The sequence below is a fragment of the Sinocyclocheilus grahami genome, unplaced genomic scaffold (assembly GCF_001515645.1).
Source record: "Sinocyclocheilus grahami isolate Dianchi unplaced genomic scaffold, SAMN03320097.WGS_v1.1 scaffold91.1, whole genome shotgun sequence".
NCBI classification, from domain to species: Eukaryota; Metazoa; Chordata; class Actinopteri; order Cypriniformes; family Cyprinidae; genus Sinocyclocheilus; species Sinocyclocheilus grahami.
Window position 1 is genome coordinate 2,194,276 of NW_015505270.1, and position 14,546 is coordinate 2,208,821.

The following is a 14,546-nucleotide window of genomic DNA, read 5'->3' on the forward strand; positions in this document are numbered from 1 at the left end:
ATACAACAGACTGTCTAGTATTAAATAGAACATCTCATTAGTTTAGTCAGTGACCCATAGCAGCCTGTTTCACAAGTTGTTTCAAACTAGGGTGAGCATACGTGCCATTTTCCCAGGACACGCGCGTCCTGGCCAGGATTTCTGTATTGCCTAAAATATCTAGGTTTTGGCTTTGTTTGCATGTGCGGACCGATCGGTGTATGACATCAAAATACCATACAGACGGTTCCTTATGCTTTCAAAATGCTCTCGAGGTACTTTGATGTCAAACACTGATCGATCTGAGCTGCTTTTAAGTCGAACACACATCCTATGTACGCGTAATTGCTTCACTTTGACCTTAGATCCCACCTTCTCACACACACACCATGATTGGTCCATTATGTACAATGCCTGCATGTTATTGATCAAACTACTTTTCGATCATTACCTTCAGCAAGCATGAAAACAGGAAAAAACTAATCCTGGCAAGGACGCGTCCTGGGAAAATGGCACGTATGGTTACCCTATTTCAAAACATAGGTCCACAGGTCACTTTCTCTCATGGTTGATCCTTGTGCCTCCACATCAGCTCCAATTCTGCCTCCTGTCCTCAGAGGCTCTGGAGACCTGTGTACGTGACTTCATCATGTTTTCCTCTGTTCCTGGAGCTTTTTGGGCCTGATGACTCTACCCTCTCAGGAGGGAAGGGAGGACTATCAACCTTTGTAGTGTTTCCAGCTCTTGCTCAACATTCGCAGTGCCTCAGTCCCATCAGTAGCTGCTTTCATGCCCCGTGAGGATGTACAGGTTGCTCATGGCAGACGGATCATCCGTAGGAGTACTTTGCAAGATAATATCCCTGTAGAAACATTTAAAAATTCATATATGATTCAATTTATTACCAAACGTGTTGCGATACTACAGTGGGAAAACAACATACCTAGTTGTTCCCAAAACCTGAAAAACTCGACTTCTGTCAGTGATCTCCTGGGTAACCTGAGGGGAACAGCATAATATTCCGTCATTTCTTCTTTCCTCATACATCAGTGAAGCCATCATTGTTGTAGACGACAGGTTTACCTCATTAGTTTGTAAACTCCTTCCTTTCAGACCATGTTTCCAGAAGACAAGAACACTGTCCTGTAGACACACTACAAAAGACAACCACATTACCACCAGATTCAACAGATTCCAAATAGAAAGATGGCCACAATCTAATGGTGATCTAAATATTGTGGCAAGAATCAAAAAGAGTTTTAGGCTACTCCCATGCATTCTCAAATTACACAGTCATGATATATTCACAAATAGTCATAAATGACATATTTTCAATTCAAAACATCAAAATTTGTCTAATGAAGTCAAGTACAGTAGTTTGCATTGATGGATGTTCCTGCCAGTCAACATCAAATACTGAGGACGCGTCATTCGCAAATAATGCCCAATGATACTGTGTTGATGCAAATAGCATATTTATGGACAGGAGGGCAAAAAAGAACATGCTAGTATCCTCACTGTGATCATTTGTATCACTAATCCTCCCCTTTCTGTCATCACAACCAATATTCTATTTAACAGTGTCTGTTTAACTTTCACCTATAACACCTATTCTGATGAGAGATATTGGATCTGCACAAACAGTCAAGAACCACACTCTTAAAAATAAAGGTGCTTCAAAAGGTTCTTCAAGCGATGCCACAGAAGAACCATTTTTGGTTCCACAAAGAACCATTCAGTCAAAAGTTCTTTAAAGAACCATCTCTTTCTTACCTTTTTATAATCTGAAGAACCTTCTTTCGCCACAAAGAACCTTTTGTGAAACAGAAAGGTTCTTCAGATGTTAAAGGTTCTTTATGGAACCATTTAGAAAAAAAGGTTCTTCTATGGCATCGTGAAGCACCTTTATTTTTAAGAGTGCAAGAGGTGCTGGATTCTATTCATCTGCATTTTATCTGACCGTGTGTCATCATCTTTTGGCCAAAATGTTACCACAAAGTCTACATCGTATAGTTCTGTACCTGTGTGAGAGCAAATACTCTCCATACCAGTAGGTGGCAGTAGTCAGTAAAATGAAAACGTGTGTTGGCATAGATATACAATTAGAAGAGCCTTCTGTATGTGCCCTCTTGACTTAACTTTTCTTTTTCTTTTCGTGAACTTGGTTCGCTAAGCTGAACAGCCAATCAGAGTGATTTCTCTCACTGACTGGCTCAACACACTCAGTCGGCCAAAAAGCTGCTGACGGATGTACTGCAAAAACTAGGCTGAAAGATGCTCAAAGAAGGCCTGGCATTGGCTGATGCATCATGTCCTTACCCAGCGTCTGAATGGGAAACTCAAAAGCAAGTTCAGAGGTCTTCTGATGGCTCAGACATCCCTGAAGATTCACAACCCTCACTGTGTCTGAAACAAAATGGTGTGTTAATAGATTTGGTTCCTTGGCTTGTAAAAACACAGAAACTGTATTGACAGTAATGATGGCCGCATTTGAAACACTGCTTCATGAAGCTTCGAAACCTTTGCGAACCATTTGTTTCGAAACAGTGGTTCGGAGCACGTATCAAAATGCCAAAGTCATGTGATTTCAGTAAACGAGGTTTCGTTACGTCATAACTGTTTCGAAATTTCAATAGTGTGCCTTTGGGGGGGCGATCTCTGTGAATCCATGAATCATGCGAGTTCATTGAGCTCGCCTCCCAGCGGCGAACCATTGATCATCTCTGATTTCGGATCAGTTTGATCAATTTGTAGACATTTTTAACGAGCCATTTGTGTAATTAAAAGGATGAGTTGTAGTCTCTTACTGGTCTGTTTAAGCTCTCCATAAAACAAACAAAACAAGCCCTGCAAATAATAATAATTATTTTAAACACATTTTATACAGACACTTCATATTTAATGGTATTTCATTATTTTGATTGCATTTAATATATTATACTTTTAAGAAAGCATTTGCATTGGGTTTGTAAAAAACGTTTTTTTTTGTTGTTGCATTTCCACAGTTTTGACCAGCAGGCGTCACCAGCGTGTGATGCTTCGAAACAGTGAATCATTTTGCGAAGCAATTGGTTCATTTGATTCAAAGCTATGAAAAGGTTAAGTTCTCCCATCACTTATTGACAGTAATGCACTTATAATGAAAGTTTATGGGGCATGACACTGCATAAAGTCAACATGTGTCATACGGTGCGACCAACAATGTCATGTGGTGCAACCAACATGCAGAAATGTAAGGAAAGAAAGGGACATATATATATATATATATATATATATATATATATATACACAGTGTTTCCCCTGCCATTATTTTAAAACTGCTCTGAGAGTCACTTCATGAGCATTTGACCATTTCATTTGAGTAAAACTATCATCATGTCATATTACACACACAGAAACGTAAAGGTATTCACGGCAACCCGTCAAAATAAAAGCTTGGTTTAACTTAAAGCAGGGGTGCCCAAGCTCGGTCCTGCAGAGTTTAGCTCCAACCCCAATTAAACACACCTGAACCAGCCAATCAAGCTCTTACTAGGCATACTAGAAACTTTGTAGCAGGTGTGTTGAGGCAAGCTGGAGCTAAACTCTGCAGGACACCGGCCCTCCAGGACCGAGTTCAGGCACCCCTGACTTAAAGGCATTGCGGCAGAAATATATTACTATTGTTGAGTAGAATGTACGTAACAGGCTGCTACTACTACTAAAATGATTAAAACCTTATTTTTAAGGAATAATCATAGAATATTTCTTCAATGTTTTAATGTAATATTAAATTACCTTTATTTTCCAAAAAATAAAATGTGTTTAAATTGTCATTACTTCAATGAATATTTTATGCCTTAAAAATGCAAACACACAACACAGAATTTCTGAGCAAAACATCACAAAGCTATTGCAAGAATAAATGAAACTGGTTTTTATGCTTTCAAATAATTAAGACATGCCAAATCAGAATTTAGCTACATTTAGAACATTTCATAGGGCCCTAAACATGTCATTTTTGTTAAACTTTGATGTGAAATTGTTTGTTTCATGATTTCAATTAATTAGACATGCTTTTTGATTAATAAAACTTAATTTTACCTTTAAAAAATGATGCATATTATATTATACAAACCAAGTCAATGTATATTTCACCTGCTATAACACCACGCCCGAACCTTTCTCCAGACTCCAGCAGTTGCTCCGTTTGCACGGATGTCATTCCCAGCCTTTCAGTGAGGACGAGTCTCCAGTCCTCTCCCTCCCAGCTCTTCTGAGCGATGTGAACCGCTAGCGTGCAGTTCCGCCGCTCTGACAGCAGGGGCCGCCAGCGGCTCTCTATAGTCTTCACCCCATTCAACACAAGAGTAGCGTACGGCTGGCGAAACGACAAGCAAGCCACCTCTAAACTCATACCGAGAATATAATATTCAACTCTTCATTGGCAGAACATTCAACAACACGGTACGTTGCAAATTCCCACCAGATGCTAAGTACTTTATCAGACAGGTATAAGGCTAACACTGCTGTAAATACTACAGCTACTTTCCTAAACGCGTCTTGTGTAAAGCGCTTCCTGTTTTTAAAATGACGCTCCAAAAAAGACAAGACTGTTCAAAAATAAAGAGCTCAAGAAAGAAACAGCGGCCGCTAGTGCTGTGATTTAAAACACAAACTGGGCAGTGCAGTGCAAGTCACAAGACTATAACAGGAAATATACTATTCATCAAATTATCCTTGTCGTTTACATTTATTTAATTTATTTCACAGTTTTGGTTTCTGTGGGTTTTACAGTACGATGGTTGACAACATTCTATCAACTAATTTGCTGGTCAATGGAAGATACCACTGCACCAAAACATGTTGATATAATACGATATTTCCTGAAACAAGGAATACAACAGACTGTCTAGTATTAAATAGAACATCTCATTAGTTTAGTCAGTGACCCATAGCAGCCTGTTTCACAAGTTGTTTCAAACTAGGGTGAGCATACGTGCCATTTTCCCAGGACACGCGCGTCCTGGCCAGGATTTCTGTATTGCCTAAAATATCTAGGTTTTGGCTTTGTTTGCATGTGCGGACCGATCGGTGTATGACATCAAAATACCATACAGACGGTTCCTTATGCTTTCAAAATGCTCTCGAGGTACTTTGATGTCAAACACTGATCGATCTGAGCTGCTTTTAAGTCGAACACACATCCTATGTACGCGTAATTGCTTCACTTTGACCTTAGATCCCACCTTCTCACACACACACCATGATTGGTCCATTATGTACAATGCCTGCATGTTATTGATCAAACTACTTTTCGATCATTACCTTCAGCAAGCATGAAAACAGGAAAAACTAAAATATCTAGGTTTTGGCTTTGTTTGCATGTGCGGACCGATCGGTGTATGACATCAAAATACCATACAGACGGTTCCTTATGCTTTCAAAATGCTCTCGAGGTACTTTGATGTCAAACACTGATCGATCTGAGCTGCTTTTAAGTCGAACACACATCCTATGTATGCGTAATTGCTTCACTTTGACCTTAGATCCCACCTTCTCACATACACACCATGATTGGTCCATTATGTACAATGCCTGCATGTTATTGATCAAACTACTTTTCGATCATTACCTTCAGCAAGCATGAAAACAGGAAAAAACTAATCCTGGCAAGGACGCGTCCTGGGAAAATGGCACGTATGGTTACCCTATTTCAAAACATAGGTCCACAGGTCACTTTCTCTCATGGTTGATCCTTGTGCCTCCACATCAGCTCCAATTCTGCCTCCTGTCCTCAGAGGCTCTGGAGACCTGTGTACGTGACTTCATCATGTTTTCCTCTGTTCCTGGAGCTTTTTGGGCCTGATGACTCTACCCTCTCAGGAGGGAAGGGAGGACTATCAACCTTTGTAGTGTTTCCAGCTCTTGCTCAACATTCGCAGTGCCTCAGTCCCATCAGTAGCTGCTTTCATGCCCCGTGAGGATGTACAGGTTGCTCATGGCAGACGGATCATCCGTAGGAGTACTTTGCAAGATAATATCCCTGTAGAAACATTTAAAAATTCATATATGATTCAATTTATTACCAAACGTGTTGCGATACTACAGTGGGAAAACAACATACCTAGTTGTTCCCAAAACCTGAAAAACTCGACTTCTGTCAGTGATCTCCTGGGTAACCTGAGGGGAACAGCATAATATTCCGTCATTTCTTCTTTCCTCATACATCAGTGAAGCCATCATTGTTGTAGACGACAGGTTTACCTCATTAGTTTGTAAACTCCTTCCTTTCAGACCATGTTTCCAGAAGACAAGAACACTGTCCTGTAGACACACTACAAAAGACAACCACATTACCACCAGATTCAACAGATTCCAAATAGAAAGATGGCCACAATCTAATGGTGATCTAAATATTGTGGCAAGAATCAAAAAGAGTTTTAGGCTACTCCCATGCATTCTCAAATTACACAGTCATGATATATTCACAAATAGTCATAAATGACATATTTTCAATTCAAAACATCAAAATTTGTCTAATGAAGTCAAGTACAGTAGTTTGCATTGATGGATGTTCCTGCCAGTCAACATCAAATACTGAGGACGCGTCATTCGCAAATAATGCCCAATGATACTGTGTTGATGCAAATAGCATATTTATGGACAGGAGGGCAAAAAAGAACATGCTAGTATCCTCACTGTGATCATTTGTATCACTAATCCTCCCCTTTCTGTCATCACAACCAATATTCTATTTAACAGTGTCTGTTTAACTTTCACCTATAACACCTATTCTGATGAGAGATATTGGATCTGCACAAACAGGAGCCATTTGTGTAATTAAAAGGATGAGTTGTAGTCTCTTACTGGTCTGTTTAAGCTCTCCATAAAACAAACAAAACAAGCCCTGCAAATAATAATTATTATTTTAAACACATTTTATACAGACACTTCATATTTAATGGTATTTCATTATTTTGATTGCATTTAATATATTATACTTTTAAGAAAGCATTTGCATTGGGTTTGTAAAAAAACTTTTTTGTTGTTGTTGCATTTCCACAGTTTTGACCAGCAGGCGTCACCAGCGTGTGATGCTTCGAAACAGTGAATCATTTTGCGAAGCAATTGGTTCATTTGATTCAAAGCTATGAAAAGGTTAAGTTCTCCCATCACTTATTGACAGTAATGCACTTATAATGAAAGTTTATGGGGCATGACACTGCATAAAGTCAACATGTGTCATACGGTGCGACCAACAATGTCATGTGGTGCAACCAACATGCAGAAATGTAAGGAAAGAAAGGGACCCTTGAAAAGGGACATTACAGCACAGAGGACTCCAGAAGGCTCTAATGAGTGTGTGTCATCTGGTAAAACCCCCCAAAGCCAGATATTTTATGAATATTTTATTAATGATTCAAACATTTGTCAAAAAAAAAAGTGTTGAAAAATATATTTAAAAACTTTTTTCACAATATATTAAATTTTTTCACAATAATAATTACGATGTGTATACTTGTGTATTCATAGTATAAGAAAAATATGGTATTCACTTTTTTTGATTGCACCACATGACATTTTTTCTTGAAAATTATGTAAAAGTTTCTCAGAACCACATGAAACCAACTTGAATACAAAGAACACATTTCTAAGAACTTCTAAGGAAGATATTTCCTTTTCTGTGTTTTAGACACTCTTATTTGTCATTGACTCAAAGAGTAAGTCATGGATGAAACAGGAATGACATTATTTAAGAGACACGAGGGACATGGATAATATCAAATTTGACTTTCTAAACCAGTTTGAGCATACATACAAAGTGCTTCAAATGATTCAGTGAAAACAAGCCATTTACTTTTCAGTGCGATGAGAACTGTGTCCCTGTCGAGCTGAATCACTTGTTTGGCCTCCAAAGACTCACCATCTGTGAAGTCACATAAATCAGTCAAACAAAGCACTACTGACCAGTCTAATGAAAATCATATAGTTCATTTGAAAGATTCTTCATATAAATTGTTTCCGTTGTAAAACGCATGTGGTACAGTGATTTGTCAGTGTTTTGTGTGTGATTGTTGATTTATCCACACAGTGCAACACCTGGCAGACTTTGTGGTGTGTCATCCAGGTGGACGATGTCAAAGTGCATCTGTCCAGTGTTGTCTTTTTGGCGGGGACGGCTTCTCACCCCCACACAGACCTGTGGCAGCTCCTCTGTTTCCTTTACGAGCAGCTCAAAGATGGGCAGAGACTCTGGCAGATTCAGAGCAATGTGCTGAGAGAAAGAGAGAGAGAGAGAGAGAGAGGGGGGCGGGGAAGTTACGCAACAGTGCAGATATTTTTTCCATTTCCATTACTCTTATCTCTCATTTCTCACCTTGAGCTGCATGAACTTCTGCAGAGGTTCATACCACATTAGAAGGACCAAACCAGTGGGAACAACGGCACAAAGGAAAATGCTGTCAGTGTAGGGGTTTCGAACTGGAAGCAGAGAAATAAACATTAAAATGTGCACGAAATGCCTAGAGAATGATTCACACGCCTACAGAGGTCACTGGTCCTCACCCACACTGCATCTTCTACAGCCCTTGGTGTCTGGGATCTTTACTGACATGGCATACTTCCTAGAGAAATATAAGAATTACCACTATTTAGCAGACCCTTTAATCCAAAGGAACTGACTTAATGACAAGGATATGGATAAAAGACATTTAAACAAATAAAGTTTAAGAAAATACATATGCATGTCAAATAAATCAAGGAATCCAAGTAAAAATAAATATTTTAAAATATTATAACAATTAAATATATATACACTGTATATATATATATATATATATATATATATATACATATATTCAATTTGAATAAAATGAAATTTATTTCTGTGATCAAAGCTGAATTTTCAACATCATTACTCCAGTCTTCAGTGTCTCATGATCCTTCAGAAATCATTGTAATATTTGCTGCTCAAGAAACATTTCTTAATATTATTAATGCTGAAAAACAGATGTGCTGCTTAATATTTTTGTGGAAAATTTATTCGATATTCTTTGATGAATAAAAAGTTAAAAAGAACAACATTGATTTGAAATAAAAATATTTCACATTATAAATGGTTTACGGTCACTTGAATGCATTCTTGCTGAATAAAAGTATTAATTCTTTAAGAAAAAATCCCCAATGACCCCAAAGTTTTAAACAATTGTTACTTAATAGGTTACACATCACCTTAAAAATGTAAATGTAATGAATACTGTGTGTATAACCCTGAAACGATGTCTCATCTCCAAAGTAGAGAGACAGCAAAATCTCAGCTACTGCACTAAAAATAATAGAAAAATAAAATTTTTGGTTTTAGAAATGTGTAGAAATGTGATTTCTTAAAGGGATCATGAAGTGAGAAATCAAAATTCCCTTGATCTTTTGACAAATAAGAGGTCATTGTACTTTAAAAACAGCCTGTAAGTTTCAGAACTCAAAACTTTGTTGTTATTTTTTAAAAGTGAAAAAAAATAACTTTTTTTAAAAGTTTTTATCCTAAAAACAGCTTATATTGAAGCCAATCTGCCAAAACGACAGGTTGTGGAATTTGCCACTTTGTGACATAATAGTGTGGCTAAACCCCGCCTCCGCAGAAGATCATCAACGCCTGCTTCTACATCACTGCCTGTTTAGCCCCTCCCACCGATTCACGCATGTAGTGTAAATAACGAGAGAATCAAACGATAAAGATGCTCCAAAGTCAACAAGACGCAGTGCTAGGCCTGGGCGATAAAACGGTATAGATATTCGACGGTACACCTTCTTCAATAACGATATAAAAATGTTCGATATAGCGCACAATACAGGCACGTGCTATGAGTGACGCAGACTGCACACACAAACACGAACACATGCTGAATTGAGTGCTGTGCCTGCCTGTGATGAGGAGATTGTGAATAAAAAAAATGAATATTAGTCGAATTTAAAATAAACATTTGCATTTGAACGTTAGGAGTGCGTCAGGGAGAGTCATCAGTGGCGCACGAGATGCGGTGATGATGATGTAAGTGACGTTGTTGCATTTTAATGTTTTGTTAGTCTAGCCCACGAGATGCATCGCTGCTGTGTTATGCATTCAAAATATTAGAGAAATATAGAAGCTCAATGCGGAGAAGATCTTGACTAGGTGGAAACCGAAACCAAGCCATTCACACAGATGCATATTCAGTGCATTTTTTAGACAGACAAATATGACTGCTGCACTCGCGTCTCACACAAGAGATGTAGCCATGCAAAGTAAAAACGGTTTAAACTTTTAGAAAACACGTCGCGAATTTGTGGAAGTTTATTCCTTTTCACTGCGTCTCTTATGTTTTTAAATGCAATCTGCGTGATCGGCGATTCGGCTCTTTGTATTAAGCAATGCATAAATACATGATGCCGTTTTGTTCATAATTGTTTATGCAATTTCCGAAATTATATTTGATTGATATGAGTTAATTTAGACGTATGCACGTTTTTTTTTATACAGTTATTAAATGCGCTGCATTATTTTGCTCATTGCGCCCTCCTGTGGCCTCGGGAGACAAGACAAAAGTTTACTTAAGACCTATTTAATCTGCATATAAAACATTAGAAATTAGATACGTTTAATTATTGTGTTTGACTGTTAAAACAAAAAATATTTGTTGTTTGTCTCAATAAATTGGGTTAATTAAAAAATACAGTGGTTAAATTTAAACAATTTTTTCTATTGCTCTTTGTTTTAAAAAAAAAAGGTTATAAAAAATTTCAATAATTATCGATACCAAACGATATGAAACATTATATCGTTGATATATTTTTTTTAGCTATATCGCCCAGCCCTACGGAGTGCCAAGTTGTGGAAAAATACAGTCTTTGCATTGCCTTCCTTCTGACCCCAACATTAGGAAAGGATACACTTCTGTATAGGATGAATTTTAATTTAACCACGTCAGTAAGAACTTGGTCCTTTGCTCACTTCATTTCACCGTGGATTAATTTACAAACAAGGCACAATACGATGCAGGATTTTCAGAGAGATTTAAAGACAATGCTGTGCCGAATATATTGGAACCGACAGTATGTCGCACCACACAAGTGTGAGTAACTGTTTTTTATTACGTGGTCACTATTGCTTTGTCTGTTATTACAGGTCGTTTGAAATTTATGGAGTATTTATGCGTTTTTAACCTAAATCACAGCAGCGTCCATCTATGAAGGATATAGGCTGTCAAACATACACAACTGTTAGCCATTCATAGCAGTGGGCGTTTACTTCCGTCTACAATCCGCCATGCCTATTCAAACAGAGCGTTCCGATGAGGGATCAAAACAGGACGAAAAATAGCCTATTACTTCTAAATTATGATGTTTTTGATGTCAAAATCTTGATAACATTATAAGTGGCCCTCAGAGAACAGTACAAAATAATAAAAAGGCAGTTCATGACCCCTTTAAAACAATTATTAAATTATTGTTTATAAACCGTGTTATCACAATTTGAGTTGAATTACTGAAATAAATGAACTTTTCCACGACATTCTAATTTATTGAGATGCACCTGTACTTTATTGTAAGATCAGACCAACTGAAGGAAGACGTTTAAATGAGCAAAATTTTGCTCTTTGTGGGTTTTAGTTTTAACCCAGTGTGTCGGTCTCAACCAAGAATAATAGTTCATGTAACCTCATGAATGACCATCATGAGCATTCACAGATAAACTGTTGAATTCTACAAACCTTGCGCTTATTTTTGTGCTCAAGCGGTGTGCGTTCATCACCAGATGCCCCTGTCTACGCTGCATATTCCTGCGGTACTCAAAGAGGGCCGGCAGACTATGAGAAGTCAACTGTGATGACTTTCCTGTGGACAGAGTACAGCAGGGCACCAGCCAGAGAGTTAATGAAGACATCAGATCTTTGTGGTACATTAAATGCGGTCATATTAGTAACATTGCACATGCCTGAGATGGACATAAGGACATTGTTCATCACGTACAACCAACTGCATCTCTGAGGAAGCAACTGGAAAAGAAAGAAAATCTCACACACTCTTTCATGAGATATTTGCTCTAGTAAATTATGGAAGCCTGTTTCCTCAGAACAAAACAAAATAGAAAGGTAACTGTGAAAATTGTGAGATATAACTTTATGTACCTTTTGTATATTTTGTATTTTGTAATGGTGCCTTTATGTCATATTGTGACTTTATTTCTTGATTTTTTTACTCTGAAACAATTAAAGGGTCCACAAATACATAGAGAAAAAAACAATATGGCTACCTTTTCCATGGTGTCCTCATGGAGCTCATTGAGGTTGAGAGTGTAGATGCCCTCCTCAGCACCCAGCATAAGGTATTGATCTACGAGTAAATATCAGCATATCGGTCTTGCTATTATAACCAAAGTCGAAACAGACACTGTTGCAAGTAAAATGAATAGAAATGAGTTTATACATACTGTATATACACACAATTACAAACACATTATAACAATAAACAAATAGTGCTTTGAGTATCTGAGAGTGCTTTAAATATAAGAACGTTTCCAGACAAGGGCATTGAGGGATTGTCCTCTTTTTCTCAGCATTATTGCTATATGTTTATTTCTGATAAGAGACAGCAGCAGATCTAATAGGCTGTATTCACACTAATCTATTTTAACACACAAGCTATTTTGTCCTGCTACTGCCCTTTTATTTCGCTCTAACCACAAAACCATATGCAAGTTTATACACTTGTTTTGTGTGCAATTGGCAGCCAGCAGAATACGGCTGTCTCTAGTGCTCACAATTCCATTATCTAAAACGCTGCAAACTTTACCTCTAGTCTTTGGTAGAACCCATGTAACAGCACATTGAGTCTTTAACGGACAGCCGTTGAATACTTTAGAGAAGCAGGCCCCCATCTGGATGAAAATGTATAATTCATTACAGAACAATAAGCATGAAATTAGAACACGCAATAGAATTAGAATCACGCGATTCTCTGTACTTACATGTACTTGTGGTGTAGGTGGTAGTCCATGGACAACTTTCTGGAATCGATGAAAAGAGAATGAAGTGTGAGTGGCCAATGAAAGTCTGCCATTGTTTGGACCAGAGGTGGCCACATTTTTAATACAAAGGGCCAAAACTTGACTGAAGGCCATTGGTCAATAGTAAATATTGCATTATATTTAACTATAGTATATTAAAATGTATAACATTTTATTTTTTGAATGCAAAAAATGTTCAAACAAAAATATAAATTAGAAATGAAGATATTTCAATGGCCTGATTTTTCTTTCTGTTGTGATATGGCATGACAGGCCAAATTAAAGGTCATCTCAGGCAACTTTGGCCAGCAGTCCCTGGTTTGGACCCTCCGACAGACTATCATCAAGTCATGAAGGTTAAATATGATTTGACCTGTGTGATTTTTTTTTTTACTCACCAAGTCGTCTGGTTTCCTCCTGAGAGTGCTCCATTCTGGAGAGAGAGGGGGGTCATATGGGGGAAAATGACTCCTGGTTCCTCCTGGGTCTGGAGCGACAGAGCTCTCTGCTTTCAAACCTGTTGAACACAGTGGCTGCATCAGTGTTTGGATTTTAGGCTGGTATTACTGGGGTTCCACTAACTCTATATTAATCTCACTGGGTGGTGTGGCCTAACAGTTCAACATATGGGATGAAAACCCAGAAACCTCAAACCATGAAACTGCTTTGCAGTTGCTAATGGGTTCTGAATGGTTTTAAATGTGTTGTTACATGGTTGCTAAGGTGTTCTAAAGTGTCTTCTAAAGCTCTGAAGTGGATTCGTGAGCATGCAGAGCTTTAAAAATAATATCCAACGTTTTGAGCGGTGAGTGAATTCTGACGAACGTGAACGCAATGGTCAATCAGAGGTGTGCAGGAAATCCACAGATATGATTAGCTACATTGCTCAACACATTGTAAACAGAAACTTTTGATGCTCTCCAGAGTGCAAACACAAACACGCATTGGAGAGGTTGCCAAATCTGTTTCGCCAGTATCCTGTTATTAAGGTTTCAACTGAGGGTGAGACTAGCAAACTACAGTGGTTATATACTAATATTTTAAACTTTTTAAACCATCGTTTCTGGTTCATCTAAAGAAGTAAGTCGTAGGTGGGAAGGCATGAGGGGAAGTTAAAATTAAAAATGTAAATTTTGGGTGGAATATCCCTTTAACAGCATAAAAGCACAAAGCATATAGAGTTATGTGCAGAAGTGTAGGCTATTAGTGATGTTGGTCTTAATGTCCATTTAAAGGGGTCATATGATGCGATTTCAAGTTTTCCTTTCTCTTTGGAGTGTTACAAGCTGATTGTGCATAGATAAGATCCCTGAAGTTGCAAAGACTAAAGTCTCAAAACCAAAGAGATATTCTTTATCAAAGTTAAGACTCTGCCACGCCCCCCTAAAACGGCTCGTTCTAACACGCCCCCACATATCTACCTCACTATGTGGAAATATTTGCATAATGCCGCCCAAATGTGCACGCAAAGAAAGAAGGCGTGGTTTCAGTAACCACAGTTAGTGTTGAAGCAGCATGTCAGGGAGACGCTGTGTGTTTCTAG

General features: G+C 38.1%; 1 protein-coding gene and 1 long non-coding RNA gene across 2 annotated transcripts in view; both read right to left on the minus strand.

The window, feature by feature from the left end:
* Positions 1-442: 442 nt before the first annotated feature.
* Positions 443-14,546, minus strand: part of LOC107587237 (mitogen-activated protein kinase kinase kinase kinase 2-like) — a 32,017-nt gene continuing 17,913 nt past the window's right edge. Inside the window, exons 19-32 of the mRNA XM_016274944.1 lie at positions 13,402-13,520; positions 12,965-13,003; positions 12,790-12,874; positions 12,251-12,330; positions 11,933-11,993; positions 11,709-11,832; positions 8,527-8,585; positions 8,339-8,442; positions 8,062-8,236; positions 7,820-7,888; positions 2,299-2,385; positions 1,063-1,133; positions 923-978; positions 443-841 (exon numbers count right to left, since the gene is read on the minus strand). Of these exons, the coding sequence (XP_016130430.1) occupies positions 754-841; positions 923-978; positions 1,063-1,133; positions 2,299-2,385; positions 7,820-7,888; positions 8,062-8,236; positions 8,339-8,442; positions 8,527-8,585; positions 11,709-11,832; positions 11,933-11,993; positions 12,251-12,330; positions 12,790-12,874; positions 12,965-13,003; positions 13,402-13,520 (1,217 nt within the window). The 3' untranslated portion in view covers positions 443-753. The remainder of the gene's footprint in view (positions 842-922; positions 979-1,062; positions 1,134-2,298; positions 2,386-7,819; positions 7,889-8,061; positions 8,237-8,338; positions 8,443-8,526; positions 8,586-11,708; positions 11,833-11,932; positions 11,994-12,250; positions 12,331-12,789; positions 12,875-12,964; positions 13,004-13,401; positions 13,521-14,546) is intronic.
* Positions 5,606-6,428, minus strand: LOC107587239 (uncharacterized). Its single transcript, XR_001609453.1, has 3 exons — positions 6,226-6,428; positions 6,086-6,141; positions 5,606-6,004 (listed from the first exon to the last, which is right to left on the minus strand). It is a non-coding gene; the product is annotated as an uncharacterized lncRNA (long non-coding RNA).